This window comes from Cervus elaphus, chromosome 12 (assembly GCF_910594005.1).
Source record: "Cervus elaphus chromosome 12, mCerEla1.1, whole genome shotgun sequence".
NCBI lineage: Eukaryota > Metazoa > Chordata > Mammalia > Artiodactyla > Cervidae > Cervus > Cervus elaphus.
In genome coordinates, this window is record NC_057826.1 from 1,990,765 (window position 1) to 2,013,147 (window position 22,383).

Here is a 22,383-nt window from a genome sequence, read left to right on the forward strand (position 1 = left end):
AGTCGCTCCTCTGCCTCCCATTTCCAAATCCCTTCTAACCCACTGTGGTCTTATTTCGGCCCCGGTAACTCCGCTGAAGCCACGCGGAACAGGGTCAGCGTCCCCTCTGTTGGCCCAGCGAGTGGGTACATGAGTCCTTCCGCGCAGCGTTTGGCACGAGTGAGCGCGCCTTCTGAGCATGCCCTTCGCCCTTGGCGTCCGTGCTCCTCCTGTTTTTCTGGCCAACTGTCTGAGTCCCCTTCCCTTCCGCGTCGTCATCCTCAGAGTTCTGCCCTCCGCTGCTCCTCTTCTCGCCCACTGAACTCTCAGCACTGACTGGAGGAAGGTGCTCAGTCAATATCAAATTATGTATGCAAATCAAGGGGGCTTCCCCAGGGGCTCAGCAGGTCAAGAATCTGCCTGCAGTGTAGGAGACGTGAGTTCGATCCCTGGGTGGGGAAGATCCCCTGGAGGCGGGCATGGCAACCCACTCCAGGATTCCTGCCTAGAGAATCCCATGGACAGAGGAGCCTGGCGGGCTGCAGTCCATGGGGTCGCACAGAGTCGGACACGACCGAAGTGACAGCATGCATACAGACACAGTGTATATACAGGCCTCCTTATTGGATGGCCAGTTGACACATGGCTGATTTTTATTGGTTGACCACATTTTTATTTATTAAGACCACCCAGGCATCCCAGGTGGTGATAGTGGTAAAGAACCCGCCTGCCAGTGCAGGGGATATAAGAGATGCAGGTTTGATCCCTGGGTCAGGAAGATCCCCTGGAGGAGGGCATGGCAGCCCACTCCAGTATTCTTGCCTGGAGAATCCCATGGACAGAGGAGCCTGGCAGCTACAGTCCGTGAGGTTGCAGAGTAGGACACGAGGGAAACGACTGAGCCCACACGCATGTACGCAAACCCAGCAGTGGCTTCAAATTCAAGCAAGGTGCTCAAGGGTATGAGCAAGGAGGAGCAAACTTTTTCGGGAGGGATACACATTTCCAATTATAAATGATGTATTACTTACTGCAGCTGGAGTCCACTGAGGGGAAAAAGCCATAACAGCTTATTTCAGACCTAATGCAGCTATATGTTAGCAACAGAAATGATGTCGCTATCTTATTAGAAATACGACAAAGAGATTACTTAGCAGCTGTCTCCCGCACTGTCTTTTCATTTTGCTCTGTAGTTCTTGGCAGAGAATCTAGGAAAGAAAAAAATAAAATAATTAAGCCACACTGTTTTCCTAGACTAAATGATTTCTGCTCTTCTGAGAAACAGATCTTAAAAGGTGATGTATGTTCCATGATTATTAGAAATAGAACATTTTCAAAATTGTTCTTTTTCCCCCTAGAGACATGTGATTAAACTTTATGATCTTTTCTCTTCCAGGACTCATTGTAAAGTTTCTCTTAGCTCCATGTTCCAAACTCAAAACTCGAGGGCCAGACATCCGCTTCAGGTTCATAATTAGATCTTGAAACCACCCACTTTGAAAAAAAGAATTCCACAGAGAACTATTTAGGGCTCTCTTTTCATTGAGATAAAGAGATGCCACATGTGGAGCATTTATTTGTTTATTCATTCATCATTCATTCCCAAATAATTATGTTAACAGCCTCTTAAAGTCATCTTAGAATGGATATTATTTAATGTATGGAAAGATGCTTGGTAAGAGAGCTGCTGAGTACTTCTTACTTTCTTTGGCCTTTACCTGCCAGGGTTTCTTTTCCCCGCCTTCAGGATGAGCTTGCTCGCAGGGCCCGCGTGGCTCTGTCCTGGGTCCTGCCTCCTCTGTCCTTGGCGCCGTCATTCTGATGGGGATTTGGGTTATACTCTCTTTGTGCTGCTTTCATTTTCCCATCTTTGTGCTACTCTCTACTTAAGCAGAGGAAACCCTTACCAGTCCAGGGAAAGAGGGACTTGTCAAAGTTAAATCAGAAGTCAGGGCTCATTGCCTGCTGATTTGTAGAGCTCATGTTTTTACAGCACAAGTACGAACTAAAACAGTGATCTTACGGCCACTTTAATTTTTATTGACATGTCCAAAAATTAATAAGGCTAAAAGAGAGACAATGAGGCAGGTGCAGATTTTGTAGAAAACATTGTTAATGCTTTCAATCTTTTGACGTTACCTATGTGCCCAGTAGAGTAGAAGGCAGAATTGAATGCAGTGCCGAGCCCAGAGTAAGAACCCAATGCGTGTTAGCACAGGGGTGGGAAAGTCGTTGCCTGCAGTAACGGAAAGGTATGGCTCACGCTGGGTGGGGGGTCATAGGGGGTGGTGGGGCTTGTGGCAAAATAGAGAGCTCCCAAGTTACCTAAAGGCATCCATGTTTAAAAAACTGAAAAACACGTGCTCCCCAAATGTAAACATGTCCAGAGATTTAGTGTTGTCCCAGCTTGAGTGTCAGATCTCTGACGTATGCCTGTCTCTTGTCTTATTTCCTCTCTTCCCGTTCCACACGCTTTACTTCCCACCTCCATCCACCCCGTATCTCAGACTACTGGCTGCTTCAGCCAAGAGCTGCAGTCACAAAGTGTCTACCTCATTTCAAAGAATAACTAATGTCCATCAACAGATGAATGGATAAAGAAGAAGTGGTATATATATATTGTGTGTGTGTGTATGTGTGTTTACACAAAGGAATATTATCAGCCATCAAAGAGACTGAAGTAATGCCATTTGCACCAACATGAATAGACCTAGAGATGATCATGTTAAGCAAAGTAAATCAGAAAGAGAAAGACAAATACATGATGAGATCGTTTATGTGTGGAATCTACAATTTGATACAAATCAGCATATCTATGAAACAAAAACAGACTCACAGATACAGAGAACAGACCTGTGGTTGCAAAGGTTGGGGGGTGGGGGTGTAGGGAAGGAAGGGTTGGGAGCTTGGAATTAAGAGAATTCCAAAATTAGGAGAGGCAAACTGTTATATATAGGATGGATAAGCAACAAAGTCCAATTATATAGCACAGGGAACTGTATTTGGTATCCTGTGACAAGCCACAATGGAAAAGAATATGAAATAGAATATACATGTATATCTGAGTCACTTTGCTATACAGAAGAAATTCACACTATATTTTCAATCAATTGTACTTCAATAAAATTAAAAAACAAAAAACAATCAGGAAATGTGCCTGGATTTGAGAGTGTTTGCTTACATGTGAACCAAGCGTCATTTAAAACATTTTTTAAAAACTTTTCAAACTTTTTTTATTTTTTCTATTATGTGTGTAATACTTGTTCTTCATTTGGAAGTTCTAACAATATAGAAATAAATAAAGTAAAATGTTTCGTTCATCCTATCCTCTGCCAGTTTCATTTCCCAGATAAATATTATTAGCTGTTTGGTTGTGTATTCACCCAGATTTTTTCTGAGCATATGAAGTAGCATGTACATGCGCAGATGGACAGGCACAGATTATGTATACGACCCCAAAGAGCTGGACACGACTGAGTGACTGAACTGAACTGAACTGAACAATATTATTAAAATGCTGTGTACCATTCTGCATATGTTACAGATTTTAGTAATAGACCTCATTCTTTGTAACTGCCGTTTATCAATATAAACAGTTTATCAATATATAATAGTTAACTTAATCAGTCCCTATTGTGACATTTAAATTGCTTTAGCTTTTCTACTTTTCTGTATCCAGCTCTCTACAAGGACATGTGATAGAGAACCCCCACTTTCACAACCAGACCCATGATTTTCTCCCTCAAACCTGCTTCTCTTAAGATTTTCCATCTTAATTCACAGAACTGCACCCTCGCGGAACTCCATCCTTCCTATCACTCATGCCCAAAACCTTGGGGGCGTCCCGGGTTCCTTTCTTTTTCTCCACGTCCATTGTGTCCGCACCAACTCGGCTGCACACTTCTGCCATTACCCAGTAGTCTGCTCCCAAGCCTCTTCTCCACCTGCATGTGCATCAAAGTCAGGTCCGACTCTGTGTGACCCCACGGACTGTAGCCTGCCAGGCTCCTCTGTCCATGGGATTTCCCAGGCAAGAACACTGGAGCGGGTTGCCATTTCCTCCTCCAGGGGATCTTCCCGACCCAGGGACTGAATCCCCGTCTCCTGAGTCTCTGAAACGGCAGGCAGATTCTTAACCACTGAACCACTTGGGAAGCCCACTATTTGGTAGACTGTATGATTTTTCTTATTTTTAAAAAAAGATGCATTTAAAAAACAGAACTTAATCACTGAATCTAGTGGTGAGGGTACAAGTGAACAAAATCTTTCAATTCAAGGATTTTTCATCTGGGTTCCGTGAACGTAGATCTCTGACGGATATTTAGCATCTTTTAAAATTAGAAACGTGGTCAACAAGCACCGTCATCTTAGCAGCATCTCGGACTTTGTCACCAGCAGCTTGTAGCTGTTCAGTCGCTCAGTCGTGGCCGACTCTTTGGGCCCCCGTAGATTGCAGCACGCCAGGCTCCTTCTTTCACCATCTCACGGAGTTTACTCAAACTCGTGTCCATCGAGTCGGTGACGCCCTCCAACCATCTCATCCCCTGTCACCCACTTCTCCCGCCCTCAAGGGCTCACAGATTTTGGCATCATAATTTAGGTGTTGTGGCCGTCTTGAACTCGTTCACCCTCTTCGCTGCTTTGGAATCACAGTGACTCCTCCTTGCCTTGAATCCTCCCTTTCCTCCTCCCACCACTGGGTATTTGTCTTGGCACTGGGTCTTGTTCTTTAATGTGTTAATAAAGAAGCACCTATAATATCTTCTTGCTAATTTGTTTTTTTAATACTCATATCTATTTCAGTATAATTGGCTTTATTTTATGCATTTAAAATTAGAGTCTTTATCAAACTGCCACAAGGGTTCATGGTGCACAAACATTTAAGAGCTCTGTTCATCAAAGGAACTGTTGTTTGTTTGAAGGAGTAAGCTACTCAAACAGATCATCCCTGGGCAGTTTATAAAACTGAAGTGCCCCCAGATTCCAGTGCCAGGATAATAGATGCACGGATATTCAGGGCTGTTGTGCCTTTCAGTCATTCATCCCATGCTTATCTATTTATTTATTTAAATGATTCACCATCATCTTTTTATTCATTAGTTTCTTTTTACGAACGCTCTGGCCCTTGTTCTGGGTCAGGCTTAGTTGCCCTGTGGCAGTGTGGGGTCTTACCTGACCAGGGATCGAACCTGCGTGCCCTGCAGTGGGGGGCGGGCTGGACCCCCAGGGAAGTCCCCCAGGGCTTGTCTGTTAAGTGCTTCCACAGCAGTGCTCTGCGTCGGAGCTCTGGGAATCGGAGGTGCAGCTCTCTCCTCCCCCATGCGCCCAGTGGAGCCCTGAAAACGACTCTGACCCAGGCACGCACGGCAGAGCCGCTATCCCGAGCCTGTCCTGCCTCGACTTCCCTCTCTGCCCACCTCTGCACGTCGGAGAGGTCAGGCCTCGCTCCTGACTTGTTTCTCCGGCCACGGGTTCTCCTTAGACGATCTTATGCCAAAATACAACATCCAAGTGCTGGTGATTTCCAGCAGACCAGATCTCTCCCTAAGGTCCTGACTCACCCACACTTAACGTCTCTGCCTGGGTACCTCATGGCCTCCCGAACTTCACACAAACAGATTTCTCCCTCCTGCTTCAGTAAGTGGCATCACTCTCCATCCTTTGGCCCAAGCTGAAAGTCACCCAAGGGTCTTCCTTGAAGCCTCCCTTGCTTTTGCTTGCTTTCCCTTATCCTGAATCAGCAAGTAATATTGGTTCTGTATTCATGGTGCCTTAGGACCGTGCTATTCTGAGTGTGGTCGGCAGATTGGTGCTGGCCCATGACGACTTAGGCGTGGACACTCAGAGCGGGCACCAGAAGCTTCTGTGCTGTTGAGCCTGTGTGTGCAGGCTCAGTCGTACCCAACTCTTTGCATCCCCACGGACTGCAGCCCTCCAGGCTCCTCTGTCCATGGGATTCATTCTCCAGGCGAGAATACTGGGGTGGGTTGCCATTTCCTCCTCCAGGGATTCTTCCCCACCCAGGGATTGAACCCGTGTCTCTGGCATCTCCTCCACTGGCAGGCGGATTCTTTACCACCAGCGCCACCTGGGAAGTCAGAAGCTTTTAGAGCGGTTTGAAATTGTCATGATGCCACCCACGTTCACAATGGCAGACTCGTCTCACTGAACAGGGTGTAGACGACCTCAGTTCCGGTAAGCTCAAATAGTGAGTCATACACGGTGCAAGTTATGTAGTAAATAACCCTGTGTGGTAGGACCAAGTTACAGTGTGTGATTATTTCTGATTGATTTATCAGCTGTACTCTCAACGTATCTAAAAATCTGTGGAAATGTAAGCCTTTCTTTTTATACCTTACAAGTTTTCATATTTAATCAAAAATTTCATTTTTATTATTTCACAATATTAGTTGACTAAGGAAATAAAATGTATGCTGGTCATTTTCACCCTCAGTTTACAGAAGGTAAAACAGGCCTCCCTGGAGTTTCTTTTGTTTGTTTGTCTGGTTTCTGGTGAGAAAATCCTTTTCATTTCTGAATGTGGAAAGAGTGTAAACCAAAAGGTGCGGGTGGGAGTGAGTTTGAAGAAGCAGACAAGAGTACATATTTGTTTTCTTCGGAACTGCGATCGCTCACACCCCGAGTTCAGGTTATAGCTGTCACTGATGCTGACGTCCCGAAAGCATAATGCTTGGTGATTTGTAGAGACATACTGCCTGTGATGCCGTGGAACCATCACAGTGTACAAGGTGGTAGAATCCACAGTGACACAAAAATATTTCTTTAATGCCATCCAAAAAAGTTCAGTTCAAAACCATGAAAATTTTTTGAACAAAAGGATATTGGATTTGAAAGCTGATTGAAGCAGATGTTCAGGGTTTCACATATAAACAGGAGGGCTTTACAGGCTTCTTGATAAGTAGCGTTTCAGCTTGCCAAGACTAAAATCCATATACAGTTGGTGAGACATTGGTGAAAGATGGTTTCAAAGGTATTTGCTAGGAATGTTGTGCGAATCCCTAACAGAGAGGGTAGGCAAGTGCTGCTTCTAGAACCCCCATAGCTCAGCCTATTCTGGAACCAGCTAATGGGGCAGAGGGCTAACTCATGGAGCAATTACAGTCAGCAGTGTGTTTTTTCATGGTAAGCACGGTCATTTCACTCATATTCTTGTTTATGTGCAGTTTGAACATGATGGTGATATGAAGGAAGAATTTCTTTTTTCAGCTTTGTTGCTGACAAACAACAAAGTCTGAACTGTGTAGATGAAGGATTAGATTGTCAACAAACATTGACTGGCGTTTACATTTTGTGTAGGAGCAGGTTCCAATGGTGCAGAAAGCATCCTGAAGATGTCACCCTGATTTAGAGGCTGCACCAGAATGTAGATCAATAGATCATCTCTCTCATGAGAAAGTCCTGCCATGAAAAGAAATGTTGGTGGAACTAAACCATGGGCTGAGTGCCGTCCTAAAGATCACAATTAGGTAAAGGCTGCTGTGTTAAATTCCGAATTATGCTGTGTTACTTGATCCTGTGGAAGCAGACCATGAACAGCTGTTGCTACATGCTGAGGTATCAGGATGATCAAGAGGACAATTGTTTGAGAATGTTTGATTTACAGAAGAACTCTGTACATTTCTGTAAAATCAGAAGACAGATCCTGGCCTGTTGACGAGATGAACTGGACGAGCAGGACTGCTTATATATCTAATACCTTCAGTGTTTTTAACGATCTTGGTACTTCCATGCAAAGAAGAAACATGTTTATCAATGGCTGATAAGATCAAAGGGCAAAAAAGGAAAGCTAGGAGCTTTCTACAGATCATTATGACACGCGTTCCATAATTTAGCAATGATCAATGCAAGTGATGATCTCAGTACTGCACATCTGTGAAAGGCTATCACAAAACACCTTAAGATTTGATCAGGCATTTTGAATTTTATTTTCCATCAAAAGAAGATCTATGCCCAGAAAATTCATGGATCCAGAATCCATTTCTTTCATCAAAAGATAACTTAAATTTAACCATAACTTACAAGATATACTGCTAGAACCGGCTTCTGTTGAAGGATTTAAAGAACTCTGAAAACGTAGTAGCACTTTCTCCATTTTAGATAAAACTTTAAAATGAACAAACTGAGCTTGCTGAGATTGCTCTAAAACCTCTTCTGTTTCATTCTATGAGACTAGTTTTTTTTCCTATTCTTATTATCACCATCATATTATTATTATGAAAATAAAACTTAGAAATAGTTTAGATGTACTTGGTCCCCTACAAGCAGCCTTGCTGGCAAACGCACCCAGGTTAGAAAAATTATCAAGCAAGAAGCAAAGCAATTTGCCATATTAAAATTTTTATTGAGTGCGTGCTCAGTCGTCACCAACTCTTTGCGATCCCACGGACTGTAGCCCTCCAGGCTCCTCTGTCCATGGAATTTTCCAGGCAAGAATACTGAGGTGGGTTGCCATTTCCTCCTTCGGGGGATCTTCCCGACCCAGGGAGTGGGTCGCTCTGGCATCTCCTGCATTGGCAGGGCTCTTCACCAACTGTGCCACAGTATTTCTGGGCTCTGTGTTCATTCACAGTGTACCTATAGACACTTAACACGGGGATTCATTTTTTTCCCTCAAAATGAAAAAAGTTACAAGTGTAATAGTGATCCTAGGTATTAGTTGCCTACACGCATACTTTCAACGAACAACATACGATTTTCATAGTCCTTTTTCCGTTTACTTTGGTACTATTTATTGCAATCTAATTTCCTGTTGGTTGAACTAGGAATACAAAATTACAGTTTTTATCTTGCATGTCTTTTTATTTCACTTTTCTAGTGATTCATTTTTATTAAGTTTTACCAAGTATCAGTTTGCAACACTGGAAAATTTTTTGAAAGTGGTCCTTTACCAAAGAGAATTTAAGCAGGACTGCCTTAGGGGACTTAATAGAAAAATGAGACTTTTCATGAAAACATACCGTCTGAAAAGAATTAGTTCTCTTACCAAGTCTCTCAAACTATTAGACACGTTCTCAGTTACTTTATTTTGAACCAGAAAAGAGTGTTGGGCCCGAAGTAGCCTCAGTCAGTAGGAGATTTTGCTGCTTACAAAGGTCACCTAATGAAGTTGATGAATAAAGAAGAAAGGAAATTTCACATGGATCCAGTCTCCTGCCTGGTATTATTCACTCATAATTGCAAATACTGGCTATCATTGCAAACAAGCCTTTAAAGATTATTTTAAAAGCAATCCAGTAAGTGGTTACATATTGTTGTTGGCTGTGGTCAGTCACGAAGTCATGTCCAACTCTTTGCGACCTCATGGACTATAGCACACCAGGCTCCTCTGTCCTCTATTGAATCAGTGATGCCATCCAATCATCTCATCCTCTATCACCCCCTTCTTCTCCCCACTTCAACCTTTCCCAGCATCAGGGTCTTTTCCAATGAGTTGGCTCTTCACACCAGGTGGCCAAAGTATTGGAGTTTCAGCATCAGTCTTTCCAGTGAATCTTGAGGATTGATTTCCTTTAGGATTGACTGGTTTGAGCTCCTTGCAGTCCAAGGGTCTCTCAAGAGTCTTCTCCAGTGCACCACAGTTCAAAAGCATCAATTCTTTGGCACTGAGCCTTCCTTATGGTCCAACTCTCATATCCATACATGACTACTGGAAAAATCACAGCTTTGACTATATGGACCTTTGTCAGCAAAGTGATGTCTCTGTTTTTTAATATGCTGTCTAGCTTTGTCATAGCTTTCTTTCCAAGGAGCGAGCAACTTTTAAAACAGTCACTGTCAGCGTGACTTTGGAGCCCAAGAAAAGAAAATCTTTCACTGCTTCCACTGTTTTCCCTTCCGTTTGTCCTGAAGTCTTGCCATGTCATGGGCTCCCCTGATAGCTCAGTTGGTAAAGAATCTGCCTGCAATGCAGGAGACTCCAGTTCAATTCCTGGGTTGGGAAGATCTGCTGGAGAAGGGATAGGCTGCCCACCTCAGTATTCCTGGGCTTCCCTGGTGGCTCAGCTGGTAAAGAATCTGCCTGTGATGCAGGAGACCTGGGTTCAGTCCCTGGGTTGGGAAAATCCCCTGGAGAAGGAAAAGGCTACCCACGCCAGTATTCTGGCCTGGTCTCAAAGAGTCAGTCATAACTGAGCGACTTCACTCACTTGTCATGAAGTAATGGGACCAGATAGCGTGATACTAGTTTTCTGAATGTTGAGTTTCAAGCCGGCTTTTTCACTCTCCTCTTTCACTCTCATCAAGGGGCTCTTTTTTTCCTTATTAGTGATCATAAATATATATATATATATATCTTAGAGTGAATGAAAAAGAAACCCAAAACATACATTTTATAATATTATGCAAATACACATGATAGCTTATGGTGAATGATATTGGATTTGTGATCTCCGAAGATTTAGCTTCAGGACCAGGGACCAGTCTTGATCAAGAGCTCTTGTGTAGCAGAGCTTTATTAAAGTGCAAAAGGGACAGAGAAAACTTCTGACACAGGCATCAGAAGGGGGCAGAGAGTGCCCCCCTCGCTAGTCTAAGCAAGGGAGTTTATACTTTTTTAATTGGTTATTACAATAAATCAAAAGAATGTCTCAGGTTGTAAAGCTCTTACTAGACCCACTCTCACAATTTACATTTTAAGATGACAGGATTAGAACTAACAATAGAAAGATCTTACCAGACCCACTCCCATAATATACATTCTAAGATAACAGGATTCCTTGGAAGGTTTTCAAGAAGGAGAAACTCTCCTCAAGCAGGATACATTGTTGTTATATAATCCTTAGTACAGAGTTTAAACGGAGTTGTTTGTTGTGTAATTATCAGTCCCGGGCTTAAAGAAAAAAATATTTTCTGTGACTAAGACCAAGGAACATAGAGGGATAAAAAAGATGTTTGTCCTTTCCTCCTCCTCGAGAATTCCAGACCCCTCTCTCCTCCTTGGGGACTTCTTATCAACCTGCCTAGGAATTGACTCAGATACTAAGTGGCTTCAGGTAAAAATGTCTAGTGTCAGTACCAAGCCTGGAATTTAGAAAGTCCTGTATCCCAGACAACTTTAACAGATGTGAAAATGACATGCCCTGGAAAATAGAGTTAATGTCTCTAAAAGTGACTCTGGTGATAATGAAAACATTTACATGAAGGCACACATCAAGAATGAATAAAACTGTTTCATGAAATAGGACCGTGGGGAATACTCAAGAAACACCTGGAGTAACAGGCAAGTTTGGCCTTGGAGTATGGAATGAAGCAGGGCAAAGGCTAATAGAGTTTTGCCAAGAGAATGCACTGGTCATAGCAAACACCCTCTTCCAACAACACAAGAGAACATTCTACACATGGACATCACCAGATGGTCAACACCGAAATCAGATTGATTATATTCTTTGCCGCCGAAGATGGAGAAGCTCTATACAGTCAGCAAAAACAAGACCGGGAGCTGACTGTGGCTCAGATCATGAACTCCTTATTGCCAAATTCAGACTTAAATTGAAGAAAGTAGGGAAAACCACTAGACCATTCAGGTATGACCTAATTCAAATCCCTTATGATTATTGTTAGAAAATGCCACGGGAAGAAAGGGCCACCTCTAAGGACTGTTGATGAAGGCCTTTATTGGGTGGTCGCTCTCGGGCAGAACTCCCAGGGGCAGGTGAGCGAGGAGACAAAGGGAGTCTGCGAGGTATGAGGGGTGGGGAGAGGTTTTATAGCCAGGGCCGGCGTCCAAGCCAGGTCTTCCCATATAAGGAAGAAAGCACGGGCTACAGCGGCGGTTGGTGTCCAAGGGCTCCGTGTCGGTACCTGATTGGACCAGGCTGCAGGGGGTCGGTCCCCGGAAGTTTAGTCAGCCTCTGGAACTTGCCTGCGGCACTCTTCCGGGGCATGCCTCAACATGCCCGACCTTTCATCCCGGCCTTTTTGTTATAGGACAAGGGGCGCCGGTTCTCTCTGGCTACTTCCTGCTGAACGGGGGCGGCGAGGGGTAGGGTGTGGCCGGGATGACAGGGAGCGTCTGCCGTTAATTTTGTCACAGAGTGTTTGTTGGAAGCCCTTGGTACTGCTGTCGCAACACCATCAGCTGGACCGTGTTGAGCCGCTGTTTGATAAAGGCCAAGAGCTTATTTAAGAGACAGGGCCCGAAAGTTAAGAGCAACAAGAGGATTATTAGTAGTCCCATTAAGGTTGAGAGCAGGGTGGTCAGCCAGGGGGAGTTTTGGAACCATGATTCGAACCAACCTTGCTGGGCTTCCCGTTCCCTCTTTCTGCGCTCTAGTCTTTCTCTTACTTTGGCCATGGACTCCCTTACTACCCCTGTATGGTCTGCGTAAAAGCAACAGTCCTCCTTGAGGGCTGCACAGAGGCCCCCTTGTTGTCCGGCTGCCCCCAGGGCGAACAGCGTTGCTAGCATGACACAGAATTCCCTGCTCTGGTCCCAAGGGAATAGAACCTCAGGAGTAGGAAGCAGATGGCTAGGTATGTGAGGGCCAGGGACAGTCGAAGAGTGGAAGACCAATCACGGGGGGCTGCGGCCGCTAATCCAATGGCAAAAAGTATGGCCAGAGCTGTGATTGTTAGCAGCCACAGCGGGTGATGCCAGGTCAGCATCGGATATCGGGATGTGGTCCCTCAATTATTTTGGGATCGATGACAGAGGGGTTCGGGTGATGGTCAGTTTGGTCGGCCCCGTGAGGGTGGAGCGGTAGGAGTAATTGGGAGGAGGGGCCTGGGCCAGGGCCACCCCTGTCTCTGGGAGACCCGGGGGAGCTCGTTTGAGCCGGGTCAGGTGATACCAGGGCTCGTGTCCCAGAAGTTTGGCTGCCGTGGGAGTGGTGAGGATTACAGTATGGGGCCCCATCCAGCGAGGTTGTAGCGGGCGAGGACTCAAGGCTTTTAGCAGTACCTGATCTCCCGGGGCCAGAGGCTGAGTTGGCCCCTCGTCGTCTGTCGGTTGTGGCAGGACCCGGTCTGCGTGCTCTCTCAGCAAGGATCGTAGGAGGGAGAAGAGGGGGAGGTACCCCGCAAGTGGGGGAGCCTCTCCCTCTGGGAGGTGAGTCAGGAGTCAGGGCCTGCTGTAGAGCAGTTCAAAAGGGGTCAAACCTGTTTTGGAGTGTGGTGTGGTACGAATGCAAGTGAGCGGCAGAGGAAGGAGGTTGACCCAAGACAGCCGCAGTTCTGAGGCAAGCTTCGTCAGGTGCATCTTGATGATGCCGTTCACCCGCTCTACTTTGCCTGACGATTGGGGCCAATAGGGGATGTGGAGATGCCAGTCGATACCCAGGGCCGTAGCCACCTGCTGGGAGATCTGTGAGATGAAGGCAGGCCCATTGTCAGACTGGAGAGAGTTTGGCAACCCGAATCTGGGAATGAGATGGGTCATCAAGACCTCTGCCACCGCCGCTGCCATCTCTCGGGCGGTGGGGAAGGCCTCGACCCATCCTGAAAAGGTGTCCACCAAGACCAGCAGATAGCGGTAGGTTCGATGTCTGGGCATGTGGGTGAAGTCTATCTGCCAATCCTGCCCGGGCATATGTCCCCTTAGCTGGTGAGTCTCCTGTGGGGGTCGGAGTCCTCCTTGAGGAGAGGTGGAAGCACATGTTAGGCAGGAGTGGTGGACAGCATATATGGTCTGTCTGAGATGTAGGGGAGAAAAGACAGGGCTGAGAAAGGAAAAGAGAGCCCTTGGTCCGATGTGGAGGGTATTGTGGATTTGGGATATTATGACCTTAGCCTGGCGCTCAGGAAGCACCGGTTTATTATGGAGTAGTATCCATCCCGACGGGTGCCTCTGAGCCCCTTCCTGTGCCAGCAAGGCTCTGGCTTCTTCGCTGGAATAATCTGGGTTGAGGGTGGATCTCAAAGTCAGCAAGGGCTCGGGGGCTTGTTGTAAGGTGATTTGTCGAGCCACTTGGTCTGCCATGTTATTACCCAGAGTGACGGTGTCGTGAGTATTTTGGTGTCCCTTGCAGTGTATGATAGCGACCTCTTTGGGCAGAGATAAGGCATCTAACAGTCAAGTAATGTGGGGGGCATTACAGATGTGGGAATCCTTTAGTGGTCAGGAAGCCCCGCTCTTTCCAGATTGCCGCGTGAGAATGGGCAATCAAGAAGGCATATTTGGAGTCTGTGTAAATGTTGGCCCTTTTTCCTTTTGCTAGGTGTAAGGCTCTAGTTAGGGCTGTTAGTTCAGCCTTCTGAGAGGTCGTCCTGGGTGGCAAGGGCTGAGCCTCCAGGACTTCTCGGGTGGTTACCACAGCATAAGCCGCCCTTCGGTTCCCATCGGGATCTCGCTTTGAGCTCCCATCGATGAACAAAGTTAGCTCTGGATCTGGCAGAGGTTCGGAAAACAGGTTGTGAGGTGGTTGCATAAGGGACTCAAGGACCTCTGAGCATGAGTGGGCTGGGGGTTTTGAGGAGAGGGGGAGGGAGGGCAACGAACAAAGCGGGTTTAATTGTGGAGAGCGACTCACGGAAACTTGCGGATTGTCCAAAAATACCAGGTGAAACTGCTGGAGCCTGGATTCGCTGAGGTCAGAGAGAAATCTAGAGGCTAAAAGATCGCCAAGGCGATGAGGTGAGAAGATGGTCAGGGGTTGACCATGAATCAGCTTTTTAGCATCAGCGTACAATGTTGCCGCTGCCGCTAGTGCCCACAGGCAGGGGAACCATCCCCTGGCTGTGGGGTCAAGTTGTTTGGATATGTAAGCAATAGGTAGCAGTTCGGGGCCAATCGGTTGCACCAAGGCTCCAAAGGCTATCCCTCCCTTTTCATCAGTGTATAGATGGTGCGGATAGTTGGGATTTGAGAGAAAGAGAGGGGATGCAGCCAATAGGGTTGAGTGTAAAGCGTGGAAGGCCTTAGCCACTTTGGTGGGGGAAGACAGCGGTCCTGTGGGAGTCTCTTTAGCGGCAGCATATAGGGGTTTGGCCAGGGTGGCGTAATTTGGGACCCAGTGTCGGAAGAACCCCATCAGTCCTAAGAAGGACAATATCTGGTCTCCGTTGGCCGGAGGGCAGATGGACCTGAGAAGGCTACACCGATCTGCTGTCAGGGCCTTAGTGGTAGGGGTGATTTGGAGGCCTAGATAGACAACAGAAGTCTGAGTCAGTTGGGCCTTGGATTGTGAGGCTCTGTAACCCTGGGAACCGAGGAAATTAAGAAGAGTTGCAGAATGTTGTCGGGAGGTCTCTTCTGAGGGGCTGCAAAGGAGCAAGTCGTCTACGTATTTGAGGAGGGTGCTAGGGCGGAGCGAGCATCTGGCCAGGTCCCGGGACACAGCCTGCCCGAAGTAGTGGGGACTGTCTCTGAATCCCTGAGGGAGTACGGTCCATGTGAGTTGTGTGGTCAGCTGGGTGTCGGGGTCAGTCCAGGTGAAAGCAAAGAGGAATTGGCAGTCGGGGTGGAGTGGGATGGTAAAAAAAGGCATCCTTGGGGTCAATAATGGTGAAATGAGAGGTTTTGGGGGGTATGGAAGAAAGGAGGGTGTAGGGGTTAGGGACAAGTGGATGGGCAGGGACCACCGCCGTGTTGATCAGGCGGAGATCCTGCACTAGCCGGTAGTCTCCTGAAGCCTTTCGAACAGGGAGGATGGGCGTGTTACAGGGGGAAGTCGTGGGGATCAAAAGACCCTGTCCCATGAGACGGTTGATGATGGGCTTTAGCCCCCTGAGGTTACGAGTAGACAAAGGAAACTGGGGCCTGGCTGGGAAGCAGGTGGGGTCCCTTAGTCGGATGAGGACTGGAGGGTGGTGCCGAGCCACCACCGGGACTCGGGTGTCCCAGACCTCAGGATTAACAGAAGAGGTTGGAGGGTCAACAAGTAGCATTAGGAAGGCCCCTGACGTGGGAGCCGATCCTGGAGTTAGGTGGAGAGTGGCCTTCAGCTTAGCGAGTATATCTCTTCCCAAGAGAGGAGTAGAGCAGGAGGGGATGACCAAAAAGGAGTGGGTAAATAGGCAGGAATCTAATTGGCAGGACAGTGGTTGGGTTTGGAGTGGACACGAGGGTTGGCCATCAATGCCCATGACCAAAACCTGGGAAGGACGTAAAGTGCCCCCAAAAGACGGAAGGACCGAATAGGTAGCCCCCATATCAACTAGAAAGTTGATAGACTTACCCACTACCTGGAGCATTACCCTGGGCTCGGCTTGGGTTATCGGGGTTCCCGAGTCTGGGCGGCGTCAGTCATCATTGAGGCTCAGCAGCTGCAAGGCCGGAGGAGGGCAGAAGGTCTCCCTGGGGCGCTCTGGTCCCCTAGAGGTCAGGGCCTGAGAGGCCTGGGGACAGTCACTAGCCCAGTGTCCTCGTTGTTTGCACAACGGGCACGGCTTGGAGGGAGGCCGCGGATTGGGGCACATCTTGGCCCAGTGTCCTTCTTGGCCGCACTTGAAGCAGGCCCCTGGAGGGGGGTTTTGGGGCCCCGAGCCCGCCGCCAGCCGCAGGGCTGCTACCAAGGCCTGGGTTTGCTGGTTTAGGAGGCTTGCCTGAAATTCGGCCTTTTGTTTGAGCCTTGCCTTTCGGCTGGCCTCAGCAGTTTCTCCACGGGTGTTGTAAACTTTAAAGGCCATTTTTACCAGGTCTCGAATAGGGGTCTAAGGGCCGTCCTCGGCCTTGGCCAGTTTTTTTCAGATGTCAGGTGCAGATTGGGAGATAAATCGATTGGCCAAGGTAGCTGCCCCAATGGGGGGCTCAGGGGACAGTCTGGTGTATTGAACAAGGGCCTCAGTCAGCCGATTAAGAAACATGGCTGGGTTTTCGTCGGGCCCCTGAGTCACCTCATCTGGTTTGAGGAGATTTACTACCTTACGAGAGGACGTTTCCATTCCATCAAGGATACACTCTATCATATAGCATACCCGCAGCTGGCCGCCACCCCCTTCTTGGTAGTTCCAATCAGGGTTGGTGTCAGGAACTGCCTGAGCTCCCGGGGGGGGCTCGGGGGAGGGGTTGGCACAGTGCCGCTGGTCGGCCTCAGCCTTGGCTGCCATCCAAATGGCCTGCCTCTCTTCGGGGGTGGTGGTAGACCCCAGGATGACATATATGTCCTGCCATGTTAGGGCGTAGGTGCGGGTCAGACTCATAAACTGTTTAATATATTGAGTGGGGTTGGAGGAAAAGGATCCCAGTTTGGCCTCAATCTGTGCTAGGTCTTGGAGAGAGAAGGGGACGTGGACCTGGGCTAGACCCTCAGCTCCGGCTACTTGTCGCAGAGGGAGTAGCGGGGCTGGGGGAGGGGGAGGGGAGGCTCTTGGAGGGTTGCTGTGGGAGCAAGTGTGGGAGCTAACCGGAGAAGGGGAGGGAGTGACGGGGGGAAGGGGAGGTTACAAGATAGGGTTAAGGGCCGGAGGATCTGGGGCCGGCGGTGGAGTCTCGGGGGCGGGAGCAGGGGCAAAAGGGGCCGGAGTGGAGGGGGAGGGGGCAGGAGCCGGAGAGGAAGGGGTGGGGGCCATGGGAGATGCATAGGGAGGGGGGGCCACCAGATCTTCTGGGGGAACAGAGAAAGCAGAGGACTCAGAGACGGGAGGAGCTGGCTTGGTCCGGGAGGGTGGAGTCGGGGGGGGGGGATGGTGAGTAGGATTTGGCTGGGAGCGCACGTGGTGCACAGGGTGGGGCGAGAGCGCAACGCCCAAAAGGCCTGAACATAGGGGACCTCAGACCATTTTCCCGTTCTCCGGCAGTAATTATCTAAATCACGGAGGACGTCAAAGTCTAGTGTCCCTGTGGCTGGCCATTGTGAGCCATTATCTAGGGAATACTGAGGCCAGGCCTGTGAACACAGAAAAGTGAGCTGCTTGGGGCGGATATATCCCTTTAGTCTTAGGGTCCGCAGGTTAGCCAGCAGGCACTCTAAGGGGGTGGAGTATTGGGGATCGGGTTTGGAGGCTGTCGATCCCATGGCAACCACGGGGCATGGAGGCAACCCCCGCTGTCCGAACGTCTTCGGATGTGTCAAGGGAAGCCGGAGGTCCGTGCAGCCATTCGGAACGTCTTCCTCATGAGCTGGGGACCAGGAAAGGCCGAAGCCGGAGGTCTACTCAGCCGCTTGGGACGTCTCCCTCACGAGCTGGTGACCGGAAAAGGCCGAAGCCGGAGGCCGAAGCCGGAGGTCTACTCAGCCACTGAGGACGTCTCCCCACCAGCTGGTGACCGGGAGGGCCCAGTAAGTGCGCACCCGTTACTGGGCCCTAGGAGGTGGTCGCCAGGGAGGGCAGGCCCCAAAGCTGAAGGGACTTACCCCATATCCTGCCGTCTGGGGGGTTGGTCAGCCGCCTGGGTCCGGGGCTACCGCGGCAGTGGAGCTCGAGGGGGCCTCAACGGCAAGTGCTGGGGCCCTCACCTCGAGCCCAACGTTGGGCGCCAGATGTTAGAAAACGCTGTGGGAAGAAAGGGCCACCTCTAAGGACCGTTGATGAAGGCCTTTATTGGGCGGTCGCTCTCGGGCAGAACTCCCAGGGGCAGGTGAGCGAGGAGACAAAGGGAGTCTGCGAGGTATGAGGGGTGGGGAGAGGTTTTATAGCCAGGGCCGGCGTCCAAGCCAGGTCTTCCCATATAAGGAAGAAAGCGCTGGCTACAGCGGCGGTTGGTGTCCAAGGGCTCCGTGTCGGTACCTGATTGGACCAGGCTGCAGGGGGTCGGTCCCCGGAAGTTTAGTCAGCCTCTGGAACTTGCCTGCGGCACTCTTCCGGGGCATGCCTCAACATGCCCGACCTTTCAATTATACAGTGGAAGTGAGAAATAGATTTAAGGGACTAGATCTGATAGACAGAGTGCCTGGTGAACTATGGACGGAGGTTCATGACATTGTACAGGAGGCAGGGATTAAGAACATCTCCATGGAAAAGAAATGCAAAAAAGCAAAATGGCTGTCTGAGGAGGCCTTACAAATAGCTGTGAAAAGAAGAGAAGAGAAAAGCAAAGGAGAAAAGGAAAGATATTCCCATCTGAATGCAGAGTTCCGAAGAATAGCAAGGAGAGATAAGAAGGTCTTCCTCAGCGATCAATGCAAAGAAATATAAGAAAACAACAGAATGGGAAAGACTAGTGATCTCTTCAAGAAAATTAGAGATATCAAGGGAATATTTCATGCAAAGATGGGTTCGATAAAGGACAGAAATGGTAGGGACCTAATAGAAGCAGAAGATATTATGAAGAGGTGGCAAGAATACACAGAAGAACTGTACAAAGAAGATGCTCATGACCCAGATAATCACGATGGTGTGATCACTCAACTAGAGCCAGACATCTTGGAATGTGAAGTCAAGTGGGCCTTAGAAAGCATCACTACAAACAAAGCCAGTGGAGGTGATGGAATTCCAGTTGAGCTATTTCAAATCCTGGAAGATGATGCTGTGAAAGTGCTGCAATCAATATGCCAGCAAATCTGGAAAACTCAGCAGTGGCCACAGGGTTGGAAAAGTTCAGTTTTCATTCCAAACCCAGAGAAAGGCAATGCCAAAAAATGCTCAAACTACCGCACAATTGCACTCATCTCACACGTTAGTAAAATAATGCTTAAAATTCTCCAAGCCAGGCTTCAACAATACGTGAACTGTGAACTTCCAGATGTTCAAGCTGGTTTTAGACAAGGCAGAGGAACCAGAGATTAAATTGCCAACATCTGCTGAATCATTGAAAAAGCAATAGAGTCCCAGAAAAACATCTATTTCTGCTTTATTGTCTATGCCAAAGCCTTTGACTGTGTGGATCACAATAAACTGTGGAAGATTCTGAAAGAGATGGGAATACCAGACCACCTGACCTGCCTCTTGAGAAACCTGTATGCAGGTCAGGAAGCAACAGTTAGAACTGGACATGGAACAACAGACTGGTTCCAAATAGGAAAAGGAGTACGTCAAGGCTGTAGATTGTCACCCTGCTTATTTAACTTATATGCAGAGTACATCATGAGAAACGCTGGGCTGGAAGAAGCACAAGCTGGAATCAAGACTGCTGGGAGAAATATCAATAACCTCAGATATGCAGATGACACCACCCTTATGGCAGAGAGCGAAGAAGAACCAAAGAGCCTCTTGATGAAAGTGAAAGAAGAGAGTAAAAAAAGTTGGCTTAAAGCTCAACATTCAGAAAACTAAGATCATGGCATCTGGTCCCATCACTTCATGGGAAATAGACAGGGAAACAGTGGAAACAGTGGCTGACTTTATTGTTTTGGGCTCCAAAATCACTGCAGATGGTGACTGCAGCCATGAAATTAAAAGACACTTACTCCTTGGAAGGAAAATTATGACCAACCTAGATAGCATATTAAAAAGCAGAGACATTACTTTGTCAACAAATTTCTGTCTAGTCAAGGCTATGGTTTTTCCAGTGGTCATGTATGGATGTGAGAGATGGACTGTGAAGAAAGCTGAGTGCTGAAAAATTGATGCTTTTGAACTGTGGTGTTGGAGAAGACTCTTGAGAGTCCCTTGGACTGCAAGGAGATCCAACCAGTCCATCCTAAGGGAGATCAGTCCTGGGTGTTCATTGGAAGGACTGATGCTGAAGCTGAAACTCCAGTACTTGGCCACCTCATGTGAAGAGTTCACTCACTGGAAAAGACCCTGATGCTGGGACAGATTGGGGGCAGGAGGAGAAGGGGGTAACAGAGGATGAGATGGCTGGATGGCATCACTGACTCAATAGACACGAGTTTGAGTAAACTCCGGGAGTTGGTGATGCACAGGGAGGCCTGATGTGCTGCAGTCCATGGGGTCACAGAGTCGGACATGACTGAGCAACTGAACTGTTGGCTGTGAAGCTCCTGTCTTTTGGCCGGAAACCCACCCTTCTCTACCCTGGACGGCGAGTTGGGCCCGAGACCCAGAAAGCTGCATTTCTGCTTTAGCAGCCCGGTGGGGCCCCTCCTGGTGCGAGCAAGGCGCCCGATTCTCCCGCAGGCACTGGGGAAGGCTGAATCCATGACTTCCTCCTGCCTGCCTCCTCCCAGGTCCTGGGGTCCCCAGAGGATCGCTGCGTCCCAGCGCCTGCCGCTGGTTCTCGTTTCCCATTGTTTCTCACCGTGGACCCCTCAGGGAGCCAGCTGCGGCCCCCTTGAGGCTGGGCTCCAGGCTCCCAGGCCCGCCACCAGCCTAGTAGGTTCTCATAACCTCAGGCTCTCCCCTCTGTCTCTCCAGCCCTGACGATGGTAGAGGCTTCCTATGCTCATGGTTCTGACCGTCTTTTTAAGACGTTTTTAGACATGTTTAAGAAACATGTTTTAGACATGTTTTAAAGACATGTTTCCCGTTTGCCACTGTAGTCTTCCAGCACCTGTCTATTTCTTGTGTTAAATTCTCTCCTTTAAAATGGCTGCTGCCTTTTCTGACTTCCTGGCCACATCGCCGCTGATAAGATGCGTGGTACTGAAAGTGGCCCTGCTGATCTGGCCCTGAACGCTGTGCCAGTGAGAAGTGGGGTGGTCGTCACCCGGGTCACACGGTGGCTTCATGATTCCTCAGACCACCCCTGAGGCTGATGGTGACGGAGAGCCCACCGAAGGCTGCTGCGTGTGCCCGTCATCATAGTAACAGCAACGATTCCGAGTGGGGAGTGGGGTGGCTGTTTCTAGGAGGGTGCGTATTTGCAGGGGAAAAATGACAAGCTCGCGTCTTTGAACACTCAGCTCATGTCACCGGCGGCAAATCTCAAATGATGCCAGCCCCCTCCACCGGCACCGCTCCATCCTACCGCCCACCGCCCTCCTCTCCCCCTGAAGTCTGCAAGGGCTTCCAGCTTCCAGCCTCTGCTTCCGACGATCCATTTTCTATTTGCTGACCCACGTGCCTTAAAGCCAGCTCTTCTGTTTAAAACCTCCAGTGACATGCTGTTGTACTGAGACATCTAGCCTCTCCAGTCTCCTCGCAAACCACTTTGTTTTCTAATCTTTCCAGCTCGGCCTAGCTCTGGGGCCCCCACGTCTGCAGTGTTCCCCTGCTGAACTCACTTCCCCCGGCTCTCGGGTGTGACTGCTTCCCTGCGGCCCCGTCCCTTGGCGAGCACGTTTCGCTCGCAGCGCTCACCGAATCCGCACGCATCGTGTCTGTTTCCTTGTTCGTCGCCAGCCCGGGGCACCGCGTTGGGCGGAGTCTTGTCTCTCTGACTGCCCGCCGCGTTCCCAGGACCCGCTGCGGCGCCACCACGTAGTAGATGATCAACACGTATTTGTTGATTGAATGATCCCGAGAAATAATTTTTCCTCGGCTAATTTAGAATTTCAGTTTTGAAGCATTTCAAGCATGAAGAAAACATGACAAACACCCACGGACCTATCAACCCAATTTAACAGATTTGGACATTTTGCTGTATTCACTTCTGAGTGTGTTTTCTGCTTTCTTGCTCTCTTTTTTAGAAGAAATGTTAAATGTAAAAGCGATGTGTCCATTTCA

General features: G+C 48.5%; 1 protein-coding gene across 7 annotated transcripts in view; it reads left to right on the forward strand.

Annotated features, from left to right (window-relative positions):
* Positions 1-22,383, forward strand: part of EFCAB11 (EF-hand calcium binding domain 11) — a 240,458-nt gene that overhangs the window by 115,790 nt on the left and 102,285 nt on the right. The window contains exon 6 of one of the 7 annotated variants that reach the window (XM_043919411.1): positions 7,297-9,381. The exons of the other annotated variants lie outside the window; for them this stretch is intronic. Coding sequence (XP_043775346.1) covers positions 7,297-7,348 — 52 coding nt within the window. The 3' untranslated portion in view covers positions 7,349-9,381. Of the gene's footprint in view, positions 1-7,296; positions 9,382-22,383 lie in introns of those variants that run through there. 7 annotated transcript variants of the gene reach the window in all.